The sequence below is a fragment of the Neomonachus schauinslandi genome, unplaced genomic scaffold, assembly GCF_002201575.2.
Source record: "Neomonachus schauinslandi unplaced genomic scaffold, ASM220157v2 HiC_scaffold_223, whole genome shotgun sequence".
Classification (NCBI taxonomy): Eukaryota; Metazoa; Chordata; class Mammalia; order Carnivora; family Phocidae; genus Neomonachus; species Neomonachus schauinslandi.
Window position 1 is genome coordinate 1,113 of NW_025408924.1, and position 23,076 is coordinate 24,188.

The following is a 23,076-nucleotide window of genomic DNA, read 5'->3' on the forward strand; positions in this document are numbered from 1 at the left end:
GATATAATGTTCAATGATTCATTAGTCGAGTATAACACCCAGTGTTCATCACATCACGTGCCCTCCTTAATGCCCATCACCCAGTTACCCCCTCCCCCCACCCACCTCCCTCTCCTAAACCCTCAGTTTGTTTCCCCGAGTCAAGAGTCTCTCATGGTTTGTCTCCCTCTCTGATTTCTTCCCGTTCAGTTCTCCCTCCCTTCCCCTGTTGTCCTCTGCACTATTCCTTATATTCCACATATGAGTGAAACCATATGATAATTGTCTTTCTCTGGTTGACTTATTTCACTTAGCATAATTCCCTCCAATTTCCATCCATGTCGAAGGAAATGGTAGATATTCATCCTTTCTGACGGCTAAGTAATATTCCATTGTATATATGAACCACATCTTCTTTATCCAGATATCAATCTTTACAACAGTGTTTCCCCTCTGCCTTTTAATTGCAATAAAATACAAATAACACAAATTTTACCTTTTAAGCCATGTTTAGATATACAGCTCTGTGGCATTAAGTACATTCCCATTGTTGTACAACCATCACTGCCATCCATCTCTAAAACTTTTTCATCTTTCTGAACTGAAACTCTGTACCCATTAAACACCTATTCCCCATTCCCTCCTCCTCCCAACCCCCAGGAACCACCACTATACGCTCTCTCTCTATGAATTTGGATACCTCATACATACAGTATTTGTCCTTCTGTGACTGGCATATTTCACTGAGCATGATGTCTTCAAGATTCATCCATATTGTAGCATGTCTCAGTTTTTCTTTCCTTTTTAAGGGACAAATAATGATCCATTGTAGGTATATGCCACTTTTTTTTTTTTTTTTTTTCCTTTTTGGCCCATTCATCTGTTGATGGACACTTAGGTTACTTCCACTTTTATCTATTGTGAATAATGCTATATGAACACAGGTACACAAATACCTGTTCGACTCTGTCCTTTCACTTCTTTTGGGTATATACCCAGAAGCGGAACTGCTGGATCGTACCGTAGTTCTCCTGTTTAGCTTTTGAGGTTCCTCCGTATTGTTTTCCATGGCGGCTGCACCAGTTTACAATCCCACCAACAGTTGCACAATGGTTCCCTTTTCTCACATCCTTGCCAACAACGGTTCTCTTGTTTTTTTTTTTGGGGGGGGTGGCCATTCTTAAAGGTGTGACTTACCCGCAATGCTAGGCTTACAACGGACAGTGGGATGACACAAATAAGGGGCATAAGTAGTATACAACAAATTGGTATGCATTGCTTAAGTAAGTAGTAGTTGACTTTATAATGAAATAATGTGATAAGAAGTCCGTGGGTCTTTTTCTGTGAAAATCTTCCTGTGTGTCAAAAGGGATGCTGCCCATTCACAGCAGTCACCAGCAAGAGGTGATCAGGAGACTCTCCACTGTGACAATTGGTAATACAAGGTGGAAACACTAGATGATATATATACATCTCTTTCTTAGAAGAGACACCAGGAAATAGTGCACTAAGCAGAAAAGTTAATCTCTTTCTTCTTGCCCTTGTAGCTCCCTCTCTGCCTGAATCTTTTTTTTTTTTTAAGATTTATTTATTTATTTGAGAGACAGAGAGAGAACAAGAGAAAGAGCAGGAGGGGCGGGGGAGAGGGAGAGAGAATCTCAAGCAGACTCTGCACTGAGCCCAGAGCCTGATGCAGGGCTCGATCTCACGACCCTGAGATCACAACCTGAGTCGAAACCTAGAGTCGGTCGCTTAACTGACTGTACCACCCAGGCACCCCAAAGATATATTTATTTATTTGAGAGAGAGAGAGAGAGAGAGAGAGAGAGAGAGAGAGAGGGAGGGAGGGAGAGAGAGAGAGACGGAGGGAGGGAGGGAGAGAGAGAGAGAGAGAGCACACAAGCAGGGGTGGGGGCAGGGGGAGAGAGAGAGAGAGAATCTCAAGGGGGACTCCCCGCTGAGTGCAGAGCCCGATTTGGGGCTTGATCTCACGACCGGAGCCCAAATCAAGAGTCGGTCGCTTAACCAACTGAGACACCCAGGCGCCCCTCTTCTCTGCCTGAATCTTTAAGAACTTTCCGCCGTTGGCTCATTTCCAGCTTTGCCTTCCCATGTCTACTGATTCTTTTTATCCCCACATCATTGCTGCGTAGGAGAAGTTGTAGCTCCCCAAAAATGTCTGGAAATGATACATGACAGGAGAAACTCAAAACTATGGATGGTTATCAGAGGGAAGGCCTTAGCCCATTTTTTACATTGATCTAAATTCTACAATAATTGCAGCTACTGCCTATTGAACACTGGCCTATCTCAGGCAGGGTGCCAAGTGCTTCACATGCATAATCTCCACATCCCATCAGGAGATCCTTAATATCTGGGGTCTCTCTCTCTATAATGTTACGATTGAGCTGTGGGTTCAGGTGTTATTAGTCTTCCTCATTCTTTACAAAGTTCCCTGTTACTAGGGTGATGATATAATGTATCATCCAAATGGAGACAAGTTTGAGAGTGAAGGAGGGTGTGGTAGAGGACAACCAATGTAAACCAGGACTTGCCCCCAGGAGAACCATAGTGTATGCTCACCCCTCATATCAAGCTCCATGTAATAGATTTGGCAGCCATTGAGGGTTATTATGTAGATCCATTAATTCATGAGGTGTTGTAAAATGGTAATTTTCTAACTTTATTATTCTTGCTGCATTTATTGGCTGGAATTCTCCCATGAAGGATAACTACAAACTACTTTGTTTTCCTGATATAGAATTCACACAAGAAAGGCAGAATTATTGCTTTATTCTTTCCCTTTCAGAGTGATGGGTTGCTGTCTTCTGGTCTCCTCAAGTGAACAAGGATCATTTGGGGACTTTTTCAGTATTGCAATGAACTCATGGGTATTAATGTATTGGTGATTCAAACCATTGCAGTTATTATTCCTTCTGATGCTCACACTGTTTGACATTTGGACATTGGGAGCCCCTTCGCATGCCTCTGGTGTCTTTTTGACATAACCTCAACGTGTATCCTAACTTTTGGATACTCCAAGATGTTCCACACTTACCGTGTCCTTATTCTGCCCCGGATCTGAAACGAGCCATTTCTCCAAGGACCTCTGGTTTCTTCCAGAGATCGTAATGTGGGCACTAAAGGTTCTCGTTGTTGCAACCGGTAATGTTCATTGCTTCCAGGTCTTTGCAGTGGACAGAGCTAGGAAATACATTTCTTTGAGGGTCCATACTGACAATCACAGTTCATGCTGAATGAGTCCATGCACATACTCAATGAGTTCCTGCCATTTCCATTCAAATTTAAGATTAATTTGGTCTTATATTTGTGTCTTTTGTTTTAAACCGAAATTCCTGAATTCTTTTTTTTTTTTTAAAAGATTTTATTTATTTATTTGAGAGAGAGAATGAGACAGAGAGCATGAGAGAGGGGAGGGTCAGAGGGAGAAGCAGACTCCCCGCTGAGCAGGGAGCCCGATGCGGGACTTGATCCCGGGACTCCAGGATCATGACCTGAGCCGAAGGCAGCCGCTTAACCGACTGAGCCACCCAGGCGCCCCACGAAATTCCTGAATTCTTTTTTAAATTTTTTTATTATGTTCAGTTAACCACCACATAGAAATTCCTGAATTCTAATGATATTAATATAATTACTTACCCCCCTTTCTGTGTGTGTGTGTGCGTGCGTGCGTGTGTGTGTGTGTGTGTATGCGCCTGTGTATGTATGGTGTTTTGCAATAACAAAGGCAATATTACTACTAGCAATATGATTTCTTAATGTAGCTCAAGATGCCTTGTTCTTTTTTATCCTTAAGATATATCCCATTGGATATACACAGTAACATTGCAATATATATATATAAAGATTATATTTATTTATTTGAGTGAGAGAGACAGAGAGAGCATGAGCAGGGGGAGGAGCAGAGGGAGAGGGAGAAGCAGACTCCCTACCGAGCGGGGAGCCTGACACGGGGCCAGATCCCGTGACCCCGAGATCATGACCTGAGCCGAAGTCAGACACTCAACCGACTGAGCCACCCAGGCATCCCTAAAATTGCTATATTTTTAAGTCATTTGAAATAGTTCTGTATTCTGTAGGGTTAAACCGCCAATTTGACATATACAGCTTGCACAACTATGTCATGTGATTTATTATTTATTTATTTCAAGAGCTTGCCCTTTAAATTGTTTCATAATTTCATGAAACCCTAATGGATTCTAAAACAAAACTAAAAAGCAGGATACTTAAATAAATAAAATCTTTTTTAAAAAGTAGGTAGATATCAGTACAAATGTGAATCTGTTACCTCGAATTAGATCACATAAACCGCAAAACATTACTTAATAACTATTTTTAACCATATTCTTCAACCGCTAGCTAGAGATTGTTTTAGGCTGATCAGTTGGTGTTTTTCTGGATGTAGTTAGTGAAAACTTTTATAAATGTACCGTTGAAATCTGCCCCTGTACTAGTTAATGCTAGTCTGGAGATAAGTCATGTCCTATTTATTATGCTCGATTCCAAGCAGCAAGGGTCTTGTGTAATTCAGAAGAGTAAACAGTGCTTACAACTCACCTTTTAAAATCCCGACCAGTCATTCTAAGGTCAAACCCAGTGTTAACATTATTATGTAGTATATATCGTTCTTTACGTGTGACTACTTATTTTTTTTATTTTATGGGGGTGGTGGGGCAGAGGGAGAGAGAGAATCTTAAGCAGGCTCCACACCCAGCGTGGAGCCCGACGTGGGGCTCGATCTCACGACCGTGAGATCATGACCTGAGCCGAAATCAAGAGTTGGAGGCGCTCCTACGTGTGACTGTTCAGACTCAGTGTTAATTTTCCTTTCCTTCAAAAGCATGGGAATTCCCGCACAATATTAAATCCACCAGGCAACAAACATGGTGTTCAGCCCCTTATGCAGACATTTGTTGACCACTACTTCCAAACTACTTGTTGTACAGGACCAGATTGTAGCATATAGATGGTAGTCTTCAGTATACATAAAATTGTTCAGTGAATATAAAAGGAGAAGAGATGGAATTCTGAAAAATTAAAGATAGGGAGGAAGAAGCAGTCCAAGAAGGAGCTGGAGAAGAGTTTCCAGCAGGGAAGAGCATGGACTAAATCAAAGCATAGCAAAGCATTTCAAAAAGAGGAAGTGACCAGCATGTCAAATATTGCAGAGAAGTTTTGCAAGATAATTAGTGAAATGCAATTGAAGGTCAATGCTTGGGGTGTCTGGGTGGCTCAGTCGGTTGAGTCTGACTCGGTTGAGTCTGATTTTGGCTCAGGTCATGACCTCAGGGTCGGGAGATGGAGCCCCACCTTGCTCGGGCTCCCCACTCAGTGCGGAGTCTGCTTGGGTTTCTCTCCCTCTCCCTCTGCCCCTCCCACCCGCCCGTTCTCCCTCCTCTCCCCCTCAAAAAGAGAAAGTCAATGCTTACCCTAAACAGGTTCGGTAAGAATAATGTAGCCAAACTCCAGACATGAATGTGTTAAGAAGCAAATACGAGGATAGGAGTAAATTGCAAATGTAGACTACTTTTTTTTTTTTTTTAAATTAGTTTCAGAGGTAGAGTTTGGTGATTCATCCGTTGCATATAACACCCAGTGCTCATTACATCACGTGCCCTCCTTAATGCCCACCCCCCAGTTATCCACCCCACCCCCCCACCTCCCCTCCAGCCACCCTCAGTTTGTTTCCTAGAGTCAAGAGTCTCTTTATGGTTAGCCTCCCTCTCAATTTTCATCTTATTTTATTTTTCCTTCCCTTCCCCTATGTTCATCTGTTTTGTTTCTTAAACTCCACATATGAGTGAAATCATATGGTATTTGTCTTTCTCTGACTGACTTATTTCGCTTAGCGTAATACCCTCGAGTTCCAACCAAGTCGTTGCAAATGGCAAGATTTCATTCTTTTTGATGGCTGAGTAACATTCCATTGTATATGTACACCACATCTTCTTTATCCCTTCATCAGTCGATGGGCATCTGGGCTCTTTCCGTATTTTGGCTGTGGTGGACATTGCTGCTATAAACATTGGGGTGCATGTACCCCCTTTGAATCACTATGTTTGTATCCTTTGGATAAATACCTAGTAGTGCAATTGCCGGGCCATAGGGTAGCTCTATTTTTAACTTTCTGAGGAACCTCCATACTGTTTTCCAGAGTGGCTGCACCAGTTTGCACTCCCACCGACCGTGTAAGAGGGTTCCCCTTTCTCCGCACATAGACTGCTTTCCAGTTAGCTTGTCTATTATGGAGGAAAGGAAGGGGAGGAGGGGTGATAGTTTCAGAGGATAGAGATTAGAGGAACCAACGTAGGTTGGTTAATCGGACACTTAAGCATGTTTATATGTTAGTGGAGATTTGTCTGTGGACACCCAAAAGCTGATTAGTAACGTAATAAGGAAGGCTATTGAAATTTTCTCTAGTTTTTCAGTGAAATTGACTTGAGAGTGCTTAAAGCACTGCCTTAAGTCAGATGGTTTTGATTATTATAATTTTTTCCTGATTACGAGAGTAATTTATGATTGGTGACAAACAGTATTTAAACTTTACAGAAGTACATGAAGTAGACAGTAAGCGTCTTCTGTCACCTCAGTGATAACTGCTATTAGCAGTTTGATCCATGCCACTCAAGGGTTTTGCCCTCCCCCCACCCCGGACCCTCTACCTACTGATGTTTACCTCACAAAAGCTGTGAGCTCATGTTGCTCTCTAGCACTCTTCACTTAATACTACAAGTCAGACAATAATTTAATCCTGGAACTAAGGTTAAAAAAAAATTTTTTTTAAGCCAATAGATATCTCTACATCTTTGGTGCTTAATAACAGGAGTAGCTATCCTCCATACTCAGGAATTTTATTTCTAAACCCTCACCTATTGTTTGCTCTCCCTCTTTAGACTAGATGTAACTGAGGTTCAGGTAGCTCCAGTGATCATCTTTGTGATATTTCCATTTTGAGGAGAAACAATGTGGGGCTACGCGGTAAATATGAGCATTTAAAATTATATTTAAGAACCTGTGAAATATTCAGAAAAACAATACTGCATTGCTGATTTTCTCCAAAAAAAAATCTCTGCACTATATTTGTGCTGATTCCATCTCTTTACCTTTTTTCTTCATTTTATAATTTGGTTATCCTATATACTGTGCACATTTTCCCACTATGTGTTGAAGGTATTACCATAGACAAGCAAATGACCTCATTTTCCCAAGACAAAATTAAATACAATAGTCGAACTATCTTTTATAGGATAAAATTTATCTCATACATTAAATGCTAAAACAAATAAATCCAGTATAACATTCTACATTTAAAACTTGTAACTCAATATTAGGAAAGAAAAGTTGATAGTCTGCATTTTTAATAAACTACTGTGAGGTGAAGGTTCTCGTATTTGAACCTCATACAATGTTTTATTTTCTGCTTGGTTGCTGACTTCAGTACTTGAAAAAAGTTGGTTCTTTTTTTTTTTTTTTTTTTCCAAAGATTTTTTTTATTTATTTGACAGAGAGAGAGAGACAGCTAGAGAGGGAACACAAGCAGGGGGGGTGGGAGAGGGAGAAGCAGGCTCCCCGCTGAGCAGGGAGCCCGACGTGGGGCTCGATCCCAGGACCCTGAGATCATGACCCGAGCCGAAGGCAGACGCCTCACCGATTGAGCCACCCAGGCGCCCCGAGAAAAGTTGGTTCTTAAGAGGCCACTGTCATCCAATCAAGCTTTGCATAGGAAGAAATCTCACAGAGAGAACAAACTACTCTGTCACAACAACCTCAGTCCATAATACTGGCTAAGTGACTCCTACATGCCCACGGTGTCAAGAAGAAGAACGAGGGTGTCAACGGCTAACAAGTAACATTGATTCAGCACTTATTATGTGCCTACAGGTTTCTCCATCACCGCTTCATCGGACTCTCAGAATCGTCCTATTTAAAAAAAAAAAAAAATACTGTTTTATACATACACAAGAGCAAATCTATTTTAGCAAACACAGATTTAGGTTGATGGTTCTAGATTTAGAAGATTTCATACCTAATTAATTTCATTATTTATTTTAGATTAGCGGTGCTGGGAGAACCCTGATTCACATGGATAAAAATGTAATGGGCTGCCTTGTACAATTTTACAGCTCAGATATTTGCAGTCAGAAGGCAGAAAACGGTGTTTGTGAACAGACGCCAGGGCAGAGTTACAGTCCTCCTAATCGGTGATGGTGTGTTTTTCCAGAATTGGCAGGATAAGCATTCTCTAGATATCTGCGCAAAAACATATTAACTCGATAACCCACGTGTAGATGACCTTTGACATAGTAAAACAGATGTAGGGTAAATCCCATTGTTATCTGTTAGCCGGTCACTGGTATAAAACCCTGCACGTATATAAGGTTGGCCCAAACCTCTACGGCCCTGTATGACCTCTGAGTAACACCATGAGGCTCTGTGGAAGTCTGGGAAAGCGCAGCTCTGACCTGGTTACTCCTTTAGGCCGTGCGCTCCAGATTCCTACGGTCTTGCGTGCTGTCTGCGGTGGGAGAGATGCAATGTCACCGTACGAGGCTGACCTGCTGTATCCCTTAGGGTGCCAGTGTTCTGTCACCTGGACTCCCCACAGGACTAAAGATCCTCCTGGCAATAATGAGCTGCCAGAAGTCAGCAACTAGTGTTTCTGAAAAACGTCCTCATCTTTACACCCTAATATTTGAGTGTGTCTTTGCTAAAGCCTCACACAGTTGGTGGTAAGAAATTATTTGAACTGATGATTCATGGTGTGAATAAAGCCCTTCGTCCTGGAACTCCAGGCTGGAAACTACGCACACAATGGGCGGGTTTCCTCTCTGGCGTCATCACTCGATAAATGGCTAAGCTATGTCAGCGCTCCACGGGAACCGTGAGACTGTGATATGAGTTTACTGCCGTGCCGCGCAGGGAGGCCACCTTCCCAACTTAACTACACTGTGAGTTCTTTGTTAGTCTTACTGTTATTATCATTCCCGCTTTGATAGCATACCATTCAGATGTTGAAACTTTAACAGGCTACCCACCCATGGATTTGAGAAGTTTGAGAATCAGTGTTCCCCTATCAAATGTGAGTTAAGTGACTCGTCTTGACCTCAAATTCAAGTTGTAACTAATATCCAGTACTAAAAATAAAAGGGAAAACACTTAAATGGTAAAATATCCAGTGATTTTTATCAAATTATATTAATCTGAAGCAATAAAGGAATAATTTGTTCTACTTTTTTATAGGTAGCTCACAGGACTAAAAGTGAATGGTATTTTGGAGACTCCGTTTACTGTTTTATGTTTTGACTGGCAGTTTAGTAATTCTGTAGATAGCGTATCTTTCTATGGATAGTAAACAGAAGTAGGCAAATTTCTGCTAAAGGTTTTCATTTCTTATTCGCAGATGTCAGGTAACACTATGAGTAAGGGCCATTCGGTGAGATACCGTTCCCCCCATCTGACCCGAGTTTTAATTTGATCCAACGGTTCTGCAGCCCCTACGCTGCATAATGAAACAATAAGAAAAGTAATGGAGTAATGAGCATGTACTATAATTATCTGAAGCAGGAGAAAAGCATATTGAACAAAAGCCAGTAAGTCTATATTCCTTAAAAGGAAAAAATACGCCCATGTGAATTAAATACACAGAGAACACACTGGCGTACTTATTTTGCCTCTGTGCCTGGTGGCAAAATTTCTCAAGTGAGGGTCTCCTTAAAAGTTTGAAATATACCACAACTTCTTTATCCATTCATCAGTTGATGGGCCCCTGGACTCTTTCCATAATTTGGCTATTTTTGCTAATGCTGCTACAAACATCGCGGTGCATGTATCCCTTCAGATTACTATTTTTGTATCCTTTGGGTAAATACCTAGTAGAGCAATTGCTGGGTCTCAGGGTAGTTCTATGTTTAACTTTCTGAGGAACCTCCATACTGTTTTCCAGAGTGGCTGCGCCAGTTTGCATTCCCACCAACAGCGTAGGAGGGGCCCCCTTTCTCCGCATCCTCGCCAACCCCTGTTGTTTCCTGTGTTGTTGATTTTGGTCATTCTGACTTGTGTGAGGTGATACCTCATTGTAGTTTTGATCTGTGTTTCCCTGATGATGAGTGATATCGAGCATCTTTTCATGTGTCTGTTGGCCATCTGTATGTCTTCTTTGGGAAAATGTCTATTCGTGTCCTCTGCCCACTTTTAATTGGATTATTTGTTTTTTGGATGTTGCGTTTTATACACACACACACACACACACACACACACACACACACACACAGGAATACTACTCAGCCATAAAAAATGATGAAATCTCTCCATTTGCAACAACGTGGATGGAGCTAGAGAGTACTGTGCTAAGCGAAATCAGTCAGTCAGAGAAAGACAAATACCATATGATTTCACTCGTATGTGGAATTTAAGAAACAAATGAATGTGGAGGGGGTGGGGAAGAGAGGAAAACCAAGAAACAGACTTTTAACTATAGAGAACAAACCGATGGTTACCACAGGGGAGGTGGGCGGGGGGAAATGGGTTGAATAGGTGACGGGCATTAAGGAGGGCACTTGTCAGTGATGAGCACCGGGGGTTGTATGGAAGTGTTGAATCACTAAACTCTACACCTGAAACTAATATTACACTGTATGTTAACTAACTGGAATTTAAACAAAAACCCGAGGGGAAAAAAAAGTTTGAAGTAGTACTTAAGACTTAATGTTTTGGCTTAAGGGGAAAAGCCTTCACCAAAAAAAATACGGTATTTAAGGAGTAAACTGTCCCTTGATGTCAAATATTCACTCATGGCGGAGGACTCCCTTCTTCCTACAGAAGATAAATAAGTTAGAAGTTCGATGGGAGCCTGGGTGGCTCAGATGGTTAAGCCTCTGCCTTCAGCTCAGGTCATGATCCCAGGGTCCTGGGATCGAGTCCCATATCGGCCTCCCTGCCCAGCGGGGAATCTGCTTCTCCCTCTGCCCCTCCCCCTGCTCATGCTCTCTCTCTCTCTCTCTCTCTCTCTCTCTGTATCTCTCTGTCCCAAATGAATAAAAAAAAGAAAGAAAGAAAGAAAGAAAGAAAGAAAGAAAGAAAGAAAGAAAGAAAGAAAGAAAAAGAAAAAATAAGTCAGAAGTTCGAAAAAAAGAGTATGTTTGGGCTTACTTTAAAAACAGGGAAAACCATAAAACAAACAGAAGAGTGGGCTCTAGCGGCCATAATTAAAATATCAAACATACAGAAAAACAGGAGAAAGACAGTCCTCTCCTCCAAACGGGAGTATTTTTGTTGTTGTTGTTGTTGTTCTGAATGATTCATGAAAGGAATTTCAGTAACTTAGAAAGAGAATACATCTAGCCGATTTATTCCAAACTAATTCTCAAACAACTTCATGCTTGTGAAATCAAATGTTTCCAGTTGAAAATTTCACGTGGTTTTGTATGTAAAAAGTGCACCAGAAAAGACAAGGCGTGAGAATTAATTGTTAACGTTTTTAGATGAGCATACAATCAACTTTCCATATACTCACTGAATATCAAACTTGCAAAACAAAACTTTCTAGGTAATTAATCTCTAAAGAGAGGCATGAAATATTTAAACCACAGGTAACCAAGTACATGTATATGTTAATAAAATACTTTTAATCAATGCTAAGGGCAGGTGTCATTTAATAGTGGACCAAAATCAATTAAATGACATTTTAATTTTTTTGGTGGGAATGGCATATTCACAACTCCATGTCTCACAAGTCGACATTTACATATCTTACTCAGTTGTCTTAATGACTTTTAGCAGTTTCATTTATTCTGGGGCACAAACTTAAGTTGCTTTTAATAAATTTTGTACTTCTGTGGAGTAGATTGTACTTCAAATCTTATTTTCATTAGAATTGGTTCTTTAACTTAATGAGTATATGCAAAAGGGTGTATTCTTTCATTATTTCTTTTCTTTCAGAAAGAGCAACGTAACCCTCTATGATTGTACTTTCTATCTTTGGGGACTGGTACAGATTCGCTGAAGCAAACTTAAATGTAAATCATCTTTCTTGCTAAAATTTAATTGACAGTGTTAGGGAGAGAAAGTCACCATTACTACCAAAGGTCTGAACGTTTCCTGCATATAACTTTGGAATTACTGCTACTCACATAACTGTTTAGGTCTCACTTGGGTTTACACAGAAAGAGGGCCTTGCACTCAAACAAGCCAACGAGTAACAAGATGTAATCATTTAAACTAGAATTGTTAGACCACAATTATCAGGTTACTTAGTCCTTTCTTCAAATGTCATCAAAATAACGGAGAATGAAGAGACTTTTGAAAAATTGCCACCTCTTGTTGCTGCTATTAAATGAAAGGAGAGAATATACTTGTTCAATATTTATATAAGGATTATGCATATAACAGCAAATAGACTATTTCAATGTTTAAATCAATCCTTAGTTTTCACCTTTAAATATTACACTACTTACATGTTCCATCATAAGGTGTTTCTGCAACATGGCCATTTCTTTCCTAAGTTCACTCTGTTCACCAGTAAGAAAATTTTCCTGATTCTTCTCTAAGTCTTCCACACTCTAAAACAAAAAGCCTAGTCCAGTTACAAACCACCATTTTTCTTCCTATGTTCAAAACATGCAAAATTAAATTTCAAAAGTACTACAATTTTTTAATAGTCCAGTGATGGCCGTTATCTATTTGAAATAAAAAAAAATTCTAAATCACACACGTAGACAAAAACATTCACTAAGAAAAATTTTAAATATCAGATTCGAGTGAAATATTATTATTATTATTATTTATTATTATTATTATTATTTTAAGTGGGCTCCACTCCCAACACGGGGCTTGAACTCACAACCCTGAGATGAAGACCCGAGCTGAGATCAAGAGTTGGACGCTTAACCGACTGAGCCACCCAGGTGCCCCAAAATAGTCTTATTTTAGGAGACACAATTATAGTACGCTTTGCTCAAACGTCAAGCAGTTAAGGTCGAGGTCAAAATGGACCCCAAAATAGAAAAGGACTGGGAGTCCATATCAACGAATGCTATAATTTTGAAATCCAGTAATAAGCTTTCTAACACCAGGTAATAACACATTTATTGTCAGTAATAGTCAGCGTAACATGATTTCCTTAGAGGGAATAAAATGATCTGCGATGTGACCTCTTCAAGTTATGAAAAACACAACCTACGTTGTAAATTTTGCCATTCATTCAACAAGTGGTGAAATAGTGCATACCGTGTAGAAGGTACCGTGTTGAGTACTGTGGAGGAATTTAAAAATGAATACACAGTCTCTTCCATAGTCCAGTGCCAAGAGCAAACATAAACAGAAATGAGACAAAAATTTTATGATAGTTATAGAAGCACAACTTGTTGCGGCTACATAGCAGAAAAAGGAGATTAATGCCGACACGGTTGGCGAAAGAAAAAGATTTCAATAGGTAAGGATAAGGAAGTTAAAACCACTTCCAGGGGAAGGACATAAGCAAAGCGTGGAAGTAATAGTTAGTTTAGACGAAGCATTTATCAGGAAGGGTGGGATTAAAGACAGGATGTAGCAAATAAAACTAAAAAGGGCATCATGTTATGGTGAATCTTTGAATATCTAAGACTTTAGAAGGGGAAACGACTGACAGGCTTTCAGGAGGGAAGAACAATCTCGTGGGAAGATAGTACCGCAGACCTATGAAGGACGGAGAGATCAGATGAGAGAGCTTAATAGCAGGAGCGAGGGACGATGAGGTCCTCAACTAGGGCTGTGGGAATTCGAAGAAAGCAGTGGGAATTCGAAGAAAGAATTTAAAGTACCATTGCAGAGGTAAGTATCACACAGCCCGACAGTAACTGGAGGGGAAGGGTAAGGAAATGCAGGAGTCAAGGAAAACACTAAATTTCCAACCCTAAGTGGTTACACTGGGCGATAACATTTAGAAGAAATAATTTCTGTTACTTTATGAAACCTCCACACCCATCAATAAAATGGTCTTCACAGAGCATTAGAGCAACACGCTCTCTACTTGGAAACAATTCTAATATAACTATTTTGCATATGTGTAATTCTAAGATTCTTTAAAGAATACTTATTTTGAAATTATATTACTAGTGCTTAAACATTCCAGTTAGTTTAGAAGAGTGACATTTTACCATGTATTTGAACAAGATTGTTTAAAGAACAAATCACATGATCATCTCAAAAGCTGTAGAAAAAGTATTTGACAAAATTCAACACTCTCTCATGATAAAAACTCTCAACAAACTAGGTACTATAGACACATATGACAAGCCCACAGCTAACATACTCAATGGTGAAAAACTCAAAGCTCTTCCTCTAAGATCAGGAATAAGACAAGCTCGCCCAACCTCACTACTCCTACTCAACATAGTACCAGAAGTCCTAGCTGGAACAATTCGGCAATAAAAGGAAATAGAAGACATCCAACCTGGAAAGGAAGAAGCCAAATTGTCTCTGTTCGCAGATAGCGTGATGTCATATGTAGAAAACCCCAAAGACTCCACACACGCAAAAATCCCTGTTCAAACTAATAAATGAATTCAGCAAAGTTGCAAGTTATAAAATCAACATGCAAATGTCAGTTGTATTTCTACACACTAACAATGAGTCACCCAAAAGTGAAATCAAGAAAACAATCCCATTTACAATAGCGTCAAAAAGAGTAAAATACTTAGGAAAAAAAATTAACCAAGGCGGTGAAAGCCTTGTACGCTGAACACCACAAAGCACTGATGAAATTAAAGACAACATACATAAATGGAAAAATTATCCCATGCTCATGGGTTGGAAGACTTAATATTGTTAAAAGGCCCATACCACACAAAGCGATCTACAGATTCAATGTTATCCCCATCAAAACCCCGATGCTATTTTTTATCAGAAATGCCTCTACAAAGCAATCCTACAATTCATGTGGATCCACAAAAGACTGTGAATGGCCAAAGCGATTCCAAGAAAGAACAACAACAACAAGCTGGAGCCATCACACTTCCTGATTTGAAAACTATATTAACAGAGCCACAGTAATAAAAACAGTACGGTTCTAGCATAAAGACAGATGTATAGACCAATGGAACAGAACAGTGAGCCCGGAAATAAACTTCCACATATACAGTGAACTGATTTTTTTTTTTTTTAAGATTTTATGTATTTATTTGACAGAGAGAGAGTTAGCGATAGCGAGAGCAGGAACACCAGCAGGGGGGAGTGAGAGAGGGAGAAGCAGGCTTCCCGCCGAGCAGGGAGCCTGATGCGGGGCTCGATCCCAGGACCCTGGGATCATGACCTGAGCCGAAGGCAGACCCTTAACGGCTGAGCCACCCAGGCGCCCCCAGTCAACTGATTTTTGATGAGGGGGCCAAGGATACAAAATGGGGAAAAGATAGTGTCTTCAACGAATGAAGCTGGGAAAACTTTATGGTCCCCATGCAAAAGAGCAAAAGAGGGTGGGTAGGGCTCATGTTAAGTGTTCTTAGGACATTAAAAACAACAACGACAACAGCACTCTGACCAAAAACAGAAGGGGAATGTACAGGATTCCATCCACTCCCAAACGAGTATATAGCCGTGTGAAGAAGAGGTCCGTGTCACTGAGGATGATTCTCGCTAACGTGGAAATACGACTGAAGGTAATCTCAATTCACAAGCTTATAGTCTTACTCTGGCTTTTTTCATTCTCCTATATATCTGTGCTGTCTCTCGCAACTGTAAGTTGGCATATAAAGCCACTTTTAGTCACTTTAATAATTCTGCAAGCAAATACGCCATAAAATACTTATAAAATGCAATTGAAAATAAAATTGGCTACTTGCTGTTTAAGAAACAATGGCGGCACAAAGAAAAGTAAATGACATCGAGAAATGATTTAAAGACTTCCTACTTTCAAACTATGTATTCATCACTACTCTCCTAAGAAAGGCGGACTCTGGAACAAAGAACCATGATTAAATTGTTAATAAAGGATCAGTTTCGTGCACGATATGCATATTTCTTGGTAAAATTCCCAATCTACCAGTCCCTGTTTTGAGTAACACCCACAAAACCGTGAATGAATCTGAAAAGTAGGAGTACATTTAGCATTTATGTTAAATCAGAACAATGAATGCAAAATGGAAAATGCCTAATTAATTTTAATTGATTTTAGAGGCATAACCAAAATGTTTTTAACATGTATTAAGAAGGAAGAACAACTATTTTCTACTTCCATATACATATTACATTTTATGAGAATACACTGTGTTACCAAATTCAACGGACCTTCAAGAATTGCTCATACAACCCTTTAATTGCTTGCATTCTCTGGCTCTGAACCGTTCTAGAGTGTTGCAAAACCTTTTGTTGCTGTCGAAATATATTCTACAAATATAAAAGAAAAAAAAAAAAGCTGTGATGACCATTTGGGTAAAATTTAAAACTTAACAACAACAACAAAAATCTAGATTAAACTTGAATCGTTTTTTAAGTAAGTATTTTTTTAGTATCTTCTCTTTTATCAAATATCGTGACCTAGTTTACATCGTTTGTGTTTACCAGTAACATACAAAAACACCACAATGGTCTTGTCTGCTGGTCACTAAGTAGGAAATTTCCTTTCTTAACAATATTCAAAACATGTATCTTATTCTTGTTGATTTCAAAATCCACACACATGATCCTTCCAATAATCCTTCCATGATCTTCCTGTTCCTCCACCAGTGATCTTGTTCTATCCCTACTTAGCCACTCACTTTCAGAGTCATACCTTAGATTTTGTCAGCCCGATAACTGAAACATTTACATGACGTTACTAATAGCAAAGACTTATAGAGGAACTATGTACAGATACTGTTCTGAACCATTTCAAATAAGCTTATTATAGAGGAGCTCATTTAAATCCTAAAAACAAAAACAAAAACAAAAAACCTGTAAGTACTCTCATTATACTCCCTTTCATAGGTGAGGAAACTGAGGCTCAGAGAAAAGCAATTTGTCCATGGTTTCACAGCTAGCAATTAGAAAATCAGAACTGGATCCCAAACATTATCGTCCCAGTGTCCAGGCTCTTGACCACTGTACTACACTGTCTGTCCACTTTGCCCAACATTCCACCTCTACGTCCCTGCGTTTGTGGCTCGCTCCCTTTCATACTACAGCCCAGTACCCTAGCAGGATCCGACACCCACTGAATGGAACAGTTTTCATCGTCCCCTGTCTCCACCCTCTGTCCTCATTTTCCCCCCTTCCAGCTAAATCCGTGGCCAATGGTTATACCTACACCCTTGTTTATATACTTCGCCCCCTTCTCACTCTGTCGAGGTGCACGGCTAACCTCAGCCCAACCCTGGGAAATCCAGCTCTCCCGCGGCTCAGACACAGCCACAACCATGAGTACTAGTCTCATATAAATTTGTGATTGCTACGACACCAACCCACATTGGACCGGAATGTTGCTTGGCAATGATATTTCCCTTGTCCATTCACTGGCCCACTCTCAGGAAACAGTTCCAGGCCTCCTCCTCTGCCCTCAGAAAGCAACATCTCCTCCACCATCCTTACTCCTAAATGTGATACAGGCCTGTCCGTTAAGAGCGAACCATGCCCTGAACTCAACGGCTCGTTCAGGAATGAGCAAACGATTGAAACTAGATTGTTGATAGCAGTCCAGGGGACTTTTCTGCCAGACCTATGGAGAAAGGTTATCTCCGTACACTGGGGTTACTAACCTGGTAGTGAATCTAGGATTGTAAGGTGCTATCATGCTGACCCCGTGGAGAGGGCCTACTAGGAGATGGAGACAGAGCCCAGACGGCACTGCCTAAGCAACTGTTACCCGGACTCATTCAGCTGTACCTGGCACAAAACTCCCTTTGACTTCTTCAGATAAACCAAGGCATCCCTCTTTTGTACTTTGGCAAACGTCTGTCCCTCGGAACTGCAGGAATCCCAACCGAGAGAGGAAGTAAAGACCAAGGGCTTTTGTGAGTAGGATGTGCGCCTGTGCCTCTCTGATTTTTCCGAGATCGGGGCCCACACACGTAGCCAGCAATGGAAACAGGACTCTGGCTCAAATCTACAGGTCTGAGGTGCGGCCAGGCTCACCATTCCTACTTGAGACTCGGTTACAATAGATTAATTATAAAGCTAAGCCTGATACCAACAGCTAGTTTTTCCTCTTCTTCCTTGGCTTTCTGCACATCTATATCCCACTCTTGAAGCAAAGTTAGAAACTGCTGACAGTATTCGTGATAAAGCTTCTGCCTGTAAAACATAATAATGAATAGGGTCATACCTTATATTGTTAAGAGAAAAGCAAACCCATTCAAAACCAAATTGACTGGACATAAATGTCCTATAAAGGGAGAAGGGGATGATCACAGCTGAAATTTTCTGATGGAAAATAGCAAAATAAAGCCGATGGCTTACTCTCACTGCTAACTGTCACTCACCGCTAACTGTCTTAAGAGGGATGCTCTCCCGTATGCCTTCGCTCTTGAAAACTAAGGAAGATTTATTGCATTATAAGTTTTCCCAAAAAATGCATTTTATCTACAAGGGGTTTTGTTTTTATTTTTTCATTTTCATCCGTTTGCTGAATAACATATAGGTTGTGGAATGATAAATAGGTTCAATGAGGGTATCGTATTCACTTATATAACGTAACTCTCCCAAACAGTAATATTTCACTTTTTACCCACTGTGGCACAATAAAGATTTTGTACAAAAGAACAGTGAACCCAATAGGGATACATTTTAAAAATATTCAAGTATAAGATTAATCTTTTCTGCATAATTGAATACAGCTAACTATCGTAAGACACTTGCCTCTTATTCAGCTCGCATACTCCAAGAATGAATATAATTTTTTCTTATACTAAGAAAGCTCAATTACAATTTGAAAGGAGAAAAAAGGGGTTATCTTTATTGGCCTCTAGATAATACATCTCTTTCCAATTAAGCTGTGAACTTACAGGACTAAAGGAACTATTTGCTGAGATACAAATCAAGCCAAACGTATTTTTCAATAGAGACTCCGACAGATAGAGGATGACAGCATTATTCTGAATTAATCTGTAACCACAAATACTAAGAAATTGCACACAGCTTCTGGCTCCAAAAACCAACAACGTTACCTTTGCTCTTCCTGGGTTTTCCAAACACGCTCAATTTTCTGGTTAATGTTTTTGACAGAAGCTCTGGTATCCATCATGCATCTTTTCCTCTTTTCATAAAGAAGCTTTCTAATGTCACCTATATTAAACATACACTTATTGACACTTAATGCTGAAAATCCTCTTTTGCAGCTTATTCAAGACAACATAGGCAATACTGGTTCAGCAGCACTGGAAAGAAAATTAGCATTTTTTTAAAAGGCCTCACATCAGAAATCAAGATTATTCGCTTCTTTTTTTTCACCTGTGAAATCTTTCAGTTACTAATATCTGAATCCTAATTTTTTGTTGTTGTTGTTTTTGCCTGCACACACCTTTTATTTAACTTATCCTGGAAAAGAGCTAATAAACGAAAGTTACTACCTCCTAAAATGTGTGAAATAAAAATGGGGGGGGGGGTTTCCTCAATGACAGTCTTTTAATTTTCTCATGAAAAGACAGTTGTACAGGCTGGTCTTTAATAAATTTATAAAATATCCTCCAAATCAAAGGACTCATTGAGATGGATTCTTGTTAAAAGTCGATATATAAAACACACTTTATCATTCTGTTTTAAAAGTGTCCAAAAGGGATACAAATAAATAAATGAAAAGAGAAGAAAGGTGTGTGTGTGTGTGTGTGTGTGTGTGTGTGTGTTAATTTAGTCAATGAGGATTTTAAGTATATTTGAGTTAAAAGACCGTGGAGAGTTGAAGGAAATAAAAGAATTTATTCAAAAACACTTCCTAAATACGTTTTTTAGTAAACAAATGGAGTTTTTCTTACAGCATTTTTAAAAAGCAGCTTTGCAATTAGTAAAATTTTTAATATTTCAAAAAACGCTTTCCTAAGCATTTGACTGTATGTTCTGCATCGGACATCAATAGCTGTTTTCCAGGGACCAGGAAAAGGCGCACTGTTACACAACCACTTTATATATCCAGTTTGCCACGTAGAATAATCAATTTATGAGACAGCTCACACACCGAGAACCTTGACACCGCCAAACAGAGCAAAGCTTTCAATACATACCTGCTTGTATGACTGATCCATATAGAGGACTCAAAAATTGACTCGGACTCTTTACTAAGAGTCTTGCCCTGTAACCCGGTTAATGTTTAAGTGACATCTGACAGAACAGCTGAAAACTTTTAGGTTTATTGGTTCTGATCACACGTTGCTAGCATGCTGGCAAAGTGGTCTTTAGTTTTCCACTGCACAGTCTATTAGTGTAAAAGCATCATGACAAAGACTTATTTTACAGGCTTCAATTTAAACTTCTGCACCAAAGAAAATAAATAGAAAAGTCAAGGGAAATAACTACAATGAGAAAATTAAAAATTGATATTAAAAACTGATGTATCACTCACTCTGGGACACGAAGTGGAAGAGAGATTATTTCGTGCAAATTCTTCTGATATCCCCACAGTCCAACAAATGTACCCATGTATAAAATAAAAGCATCACTCTTACCTCACCACTGGCAGCCCCAGTCTCTGCACATCCACAGTAGAAAGGGGAACTAAGGAAATCTATGAAGCCAAATCACGCTAAATACTTAAGGAAAATCCTGTATCTGAGAACAAGGCATTAAATAACAGTGTTGTAGCCCACTGATTAACATTTCTTGTTAATGTGTGTTCTATGGCTCAAAACAACTTACTTTCGCTGAAATAGCTCCTAAATCTTACCTTCAAATCTTTCCAACATGTTCTGCAATTCATTCCTGTAAAGAAATGACATTAGGTATTTAATGAAGGGTACCTAAAACGGCACGCATGTTTTGGATGAAATATGTCATGCCAAGGGCTTCACATACGTCACATACTTGTTACCTGAGCCAACCTTTATTTTTCTTAAAGTACCTTATGGGTCAAGGGAAAATTACTTTAAACGCGTTACCCCACATCTGCCAGAAATGTTCCTGCTGGAGGACTTCTTCCCCCGTAGTATTCAGTTAGTGGACTGTTTCCTGCGTGGAAATAAAAGCGGAAAACATTTTAAAATGAAGTATGGTGGTGGGCACTAAGGAGGGCACGTGATGTGATGAGCACTGGCTGTTATACGCAACTAAGGAATCACTGAACATTCTGTCACAAACTAATGATGTACTGCATGTTGGCTAATTGCATTTAACTCTAAAACAATAAAATGAAGTATGGCATTTTGATCAGTTTTCAGGGAGCAATACCTTCACCGTGGAGTTTTTTAGGCCTCCGTCTCGCAAACAAAAGTTTTTTTAAGGCAGACCCAGGAAAGGAAGCATGCATGTGCAAGGCCAGATGAAACTAGATCAGGGACCAGGACCATGCGATGGAGACGGTGTTACAAGCCCTTCAAGGTTAATGCCAGAGTACATCACCCAGCAGGTGTGAGATATTTTGGAAAGAAGGACTGCGGGGGAGCAGAAGAGCTGCTATCTAAGCCTCGGTAATCCTGGTTTGGGACAGGAGGATCAAGTGGGCAACCTCTGGTACGTGGAACTGCTTTACACACACACACACACACACACACACACACAACACACACACACCACACGCAGAGACAGACAGACAGACACACAGAGAGACAGAACAGACGCACAGAGACAGACAGACACACACACACACACACACACACGAGGATTTTACTGTTTACAACGCTGAGGACTCCAAAGCGGTGACCTGCCCCGCGTGCGGCATCAACAAGCGCTGTATCTGCAAAAGGTGTCAGATAGGCAGTACCTTCAGCCTCTGGCCCCCTCAGCTCTCTTCTCTCTTGTCTCCCAAAGTCATAGGCTGCCGTACCCTGAGCCACCACCGGGGCCTTCGCAGCTCTGCCCAGGCGCTTCCTGCCAGCCGGCGCCATCCCGAGGAGGTGTCTTCTGAGCTCTCCTGCACGCTGTGAGCACAAACACGCGTTAAGGAAATGGGGGGACACGGTCAGTGAGCGATGCCAGGCAAGGGTCCTCTGCGCGGATCAGAGAGTGTGTGTCCTCGTGTCTCTTGTTGGACCAGGAGGGGACAAAGACGATGGGGACGGTGGACCCCTCCCTCCCCCCGTCGCCCGCCCCCCGCCCCCCGGCTCCGACCGAGCGCATGCGACCAGCCCCGGGACATCTGAGTGCCAGGACCTTCCGCCACATTCTGTCGCCCTACGTTGGGACAGAGGCCGTCCCCACCCCTAGGCCCCCGCGGGACAATGTGCTGGTCTGGAGGCCCAACCGTGGCCGGGACTAACGTTAAGTGTCCCCCTCCGATTGGATGGGGAACAAACCGTTCTGCACCTGTCCGGACCTGTCCGGGGACCGTCGGGTCTAGGGCGGCTCCTCGACACGCCATCTGGACCCCAGGACGACCTCCGGGGACCAAACTGTCCTGCCGGGTGGCCGGGCAGGAGGGACAGACGCAGACGGACCCTCCTCACCAGGTGTGACCCTCCCAGGAAGTGGGGACCGTCGGACCCGCTGCCTGCCCTGCCAGCCCCGCCCTCGGGGGCCTCGTCGTGTCCTGCCGGAGCCCCCGAGGACCCCGTGGGGACATCACCTCAGAGGCCAGCCCAGCCGCCGCTGCCCCACACCCTGGCCCCCTCACGTCTGAGGAGACCCCCGTGGCCACACAGTGCCGCCGGGCCCGCCTCCCCTACCCGCCTGGGCCTCCCTGAGGGTCCCCTATGCCCCACCCCCATCCTCTGTCTCTCTGTCCCTCCCTCCATCCCTCCACCTGCACAGCGACCTCCACACCACGTCCTCCGCGACGCTCCTCTGAGGGCCTCGCGCTGGAGAGGAGCTCGCCCGCCTCGCCTGGGCGGGAGCGTTACTGATTGGCCGGCGCAGCGCGCATGCGGGAGGCGGGACCTCGGCCGAGACACGCCCCCTGGACCAAACTGCCCCTCCGGGCGCGCTGGTGCCGAGCATCGAGCATCATCGAGCATCGAGCATCGAGCATCGAGCATCGAGCATCGAGCATCG

General features: G+C 41.6%; 1 protein-coding gene across 1 annotated transcript; it reads right to left on the minus strand.

The window, feature by feature from the left end:
* Positions 1-12,270: 12,270 nt before the first annotated feature.
* LOC123323695 (synaptonemal complex protein 3-like) lies at positions 12,271-21,974 on the minus strand. The gene is made up of 10 exons (XM_044912161.1): positions 21,851-21,974; positions 21,030-21,099; positions 20,819-20,853; positions 20,601-20,659; positions 20,160-20,227; positions 19,110-19,280; positions 18,138-18,237; positions 16,258-16,356; positions 12,453-12,557; positions 12,271-12,324 (listed from the first exon to the last, which is right to left on the minus strand). The coding sequence occupies exons 1-10, from the start codon at positions 21,972-21,974 to the stop codon at positions 12,271-12,273; spliced, it is 885 nt and encodes a 294-aa protein (XP_044768096.1).
* Between the last annotated feature and the right edge of the window lie 1,102 nt (positions 21,975-23,076).

What these genes read in the sequence shown, in the direction of transcription:
- LOC123323695 (XM_044912161.1), bottom strand. Translation starts at nt 21,974, where the DNA reads ATGGCGCCGGCTGGCAGGAAGCGCCTGGGCAGAGCTGCGAAGGCCCCG. An exon ending in TGGATCAGTCATACAAGCAG is followed by an intron (nt 19,281 to 20,159) that starts GTATGTATTGAA and finishes GTCTTGAATAAG; the next exon opens with CTGCAAAAGAGGATTTTCAG. An exon ending in AAAACCCAGGAAGAGCAAAG is followed by an intron (nt 18,238 to 19,109) that starts GTAACGTTGTTG and finishes TATGTTTTACAG; the next exon opens with GCAGAAGCTTTATCACGAAT.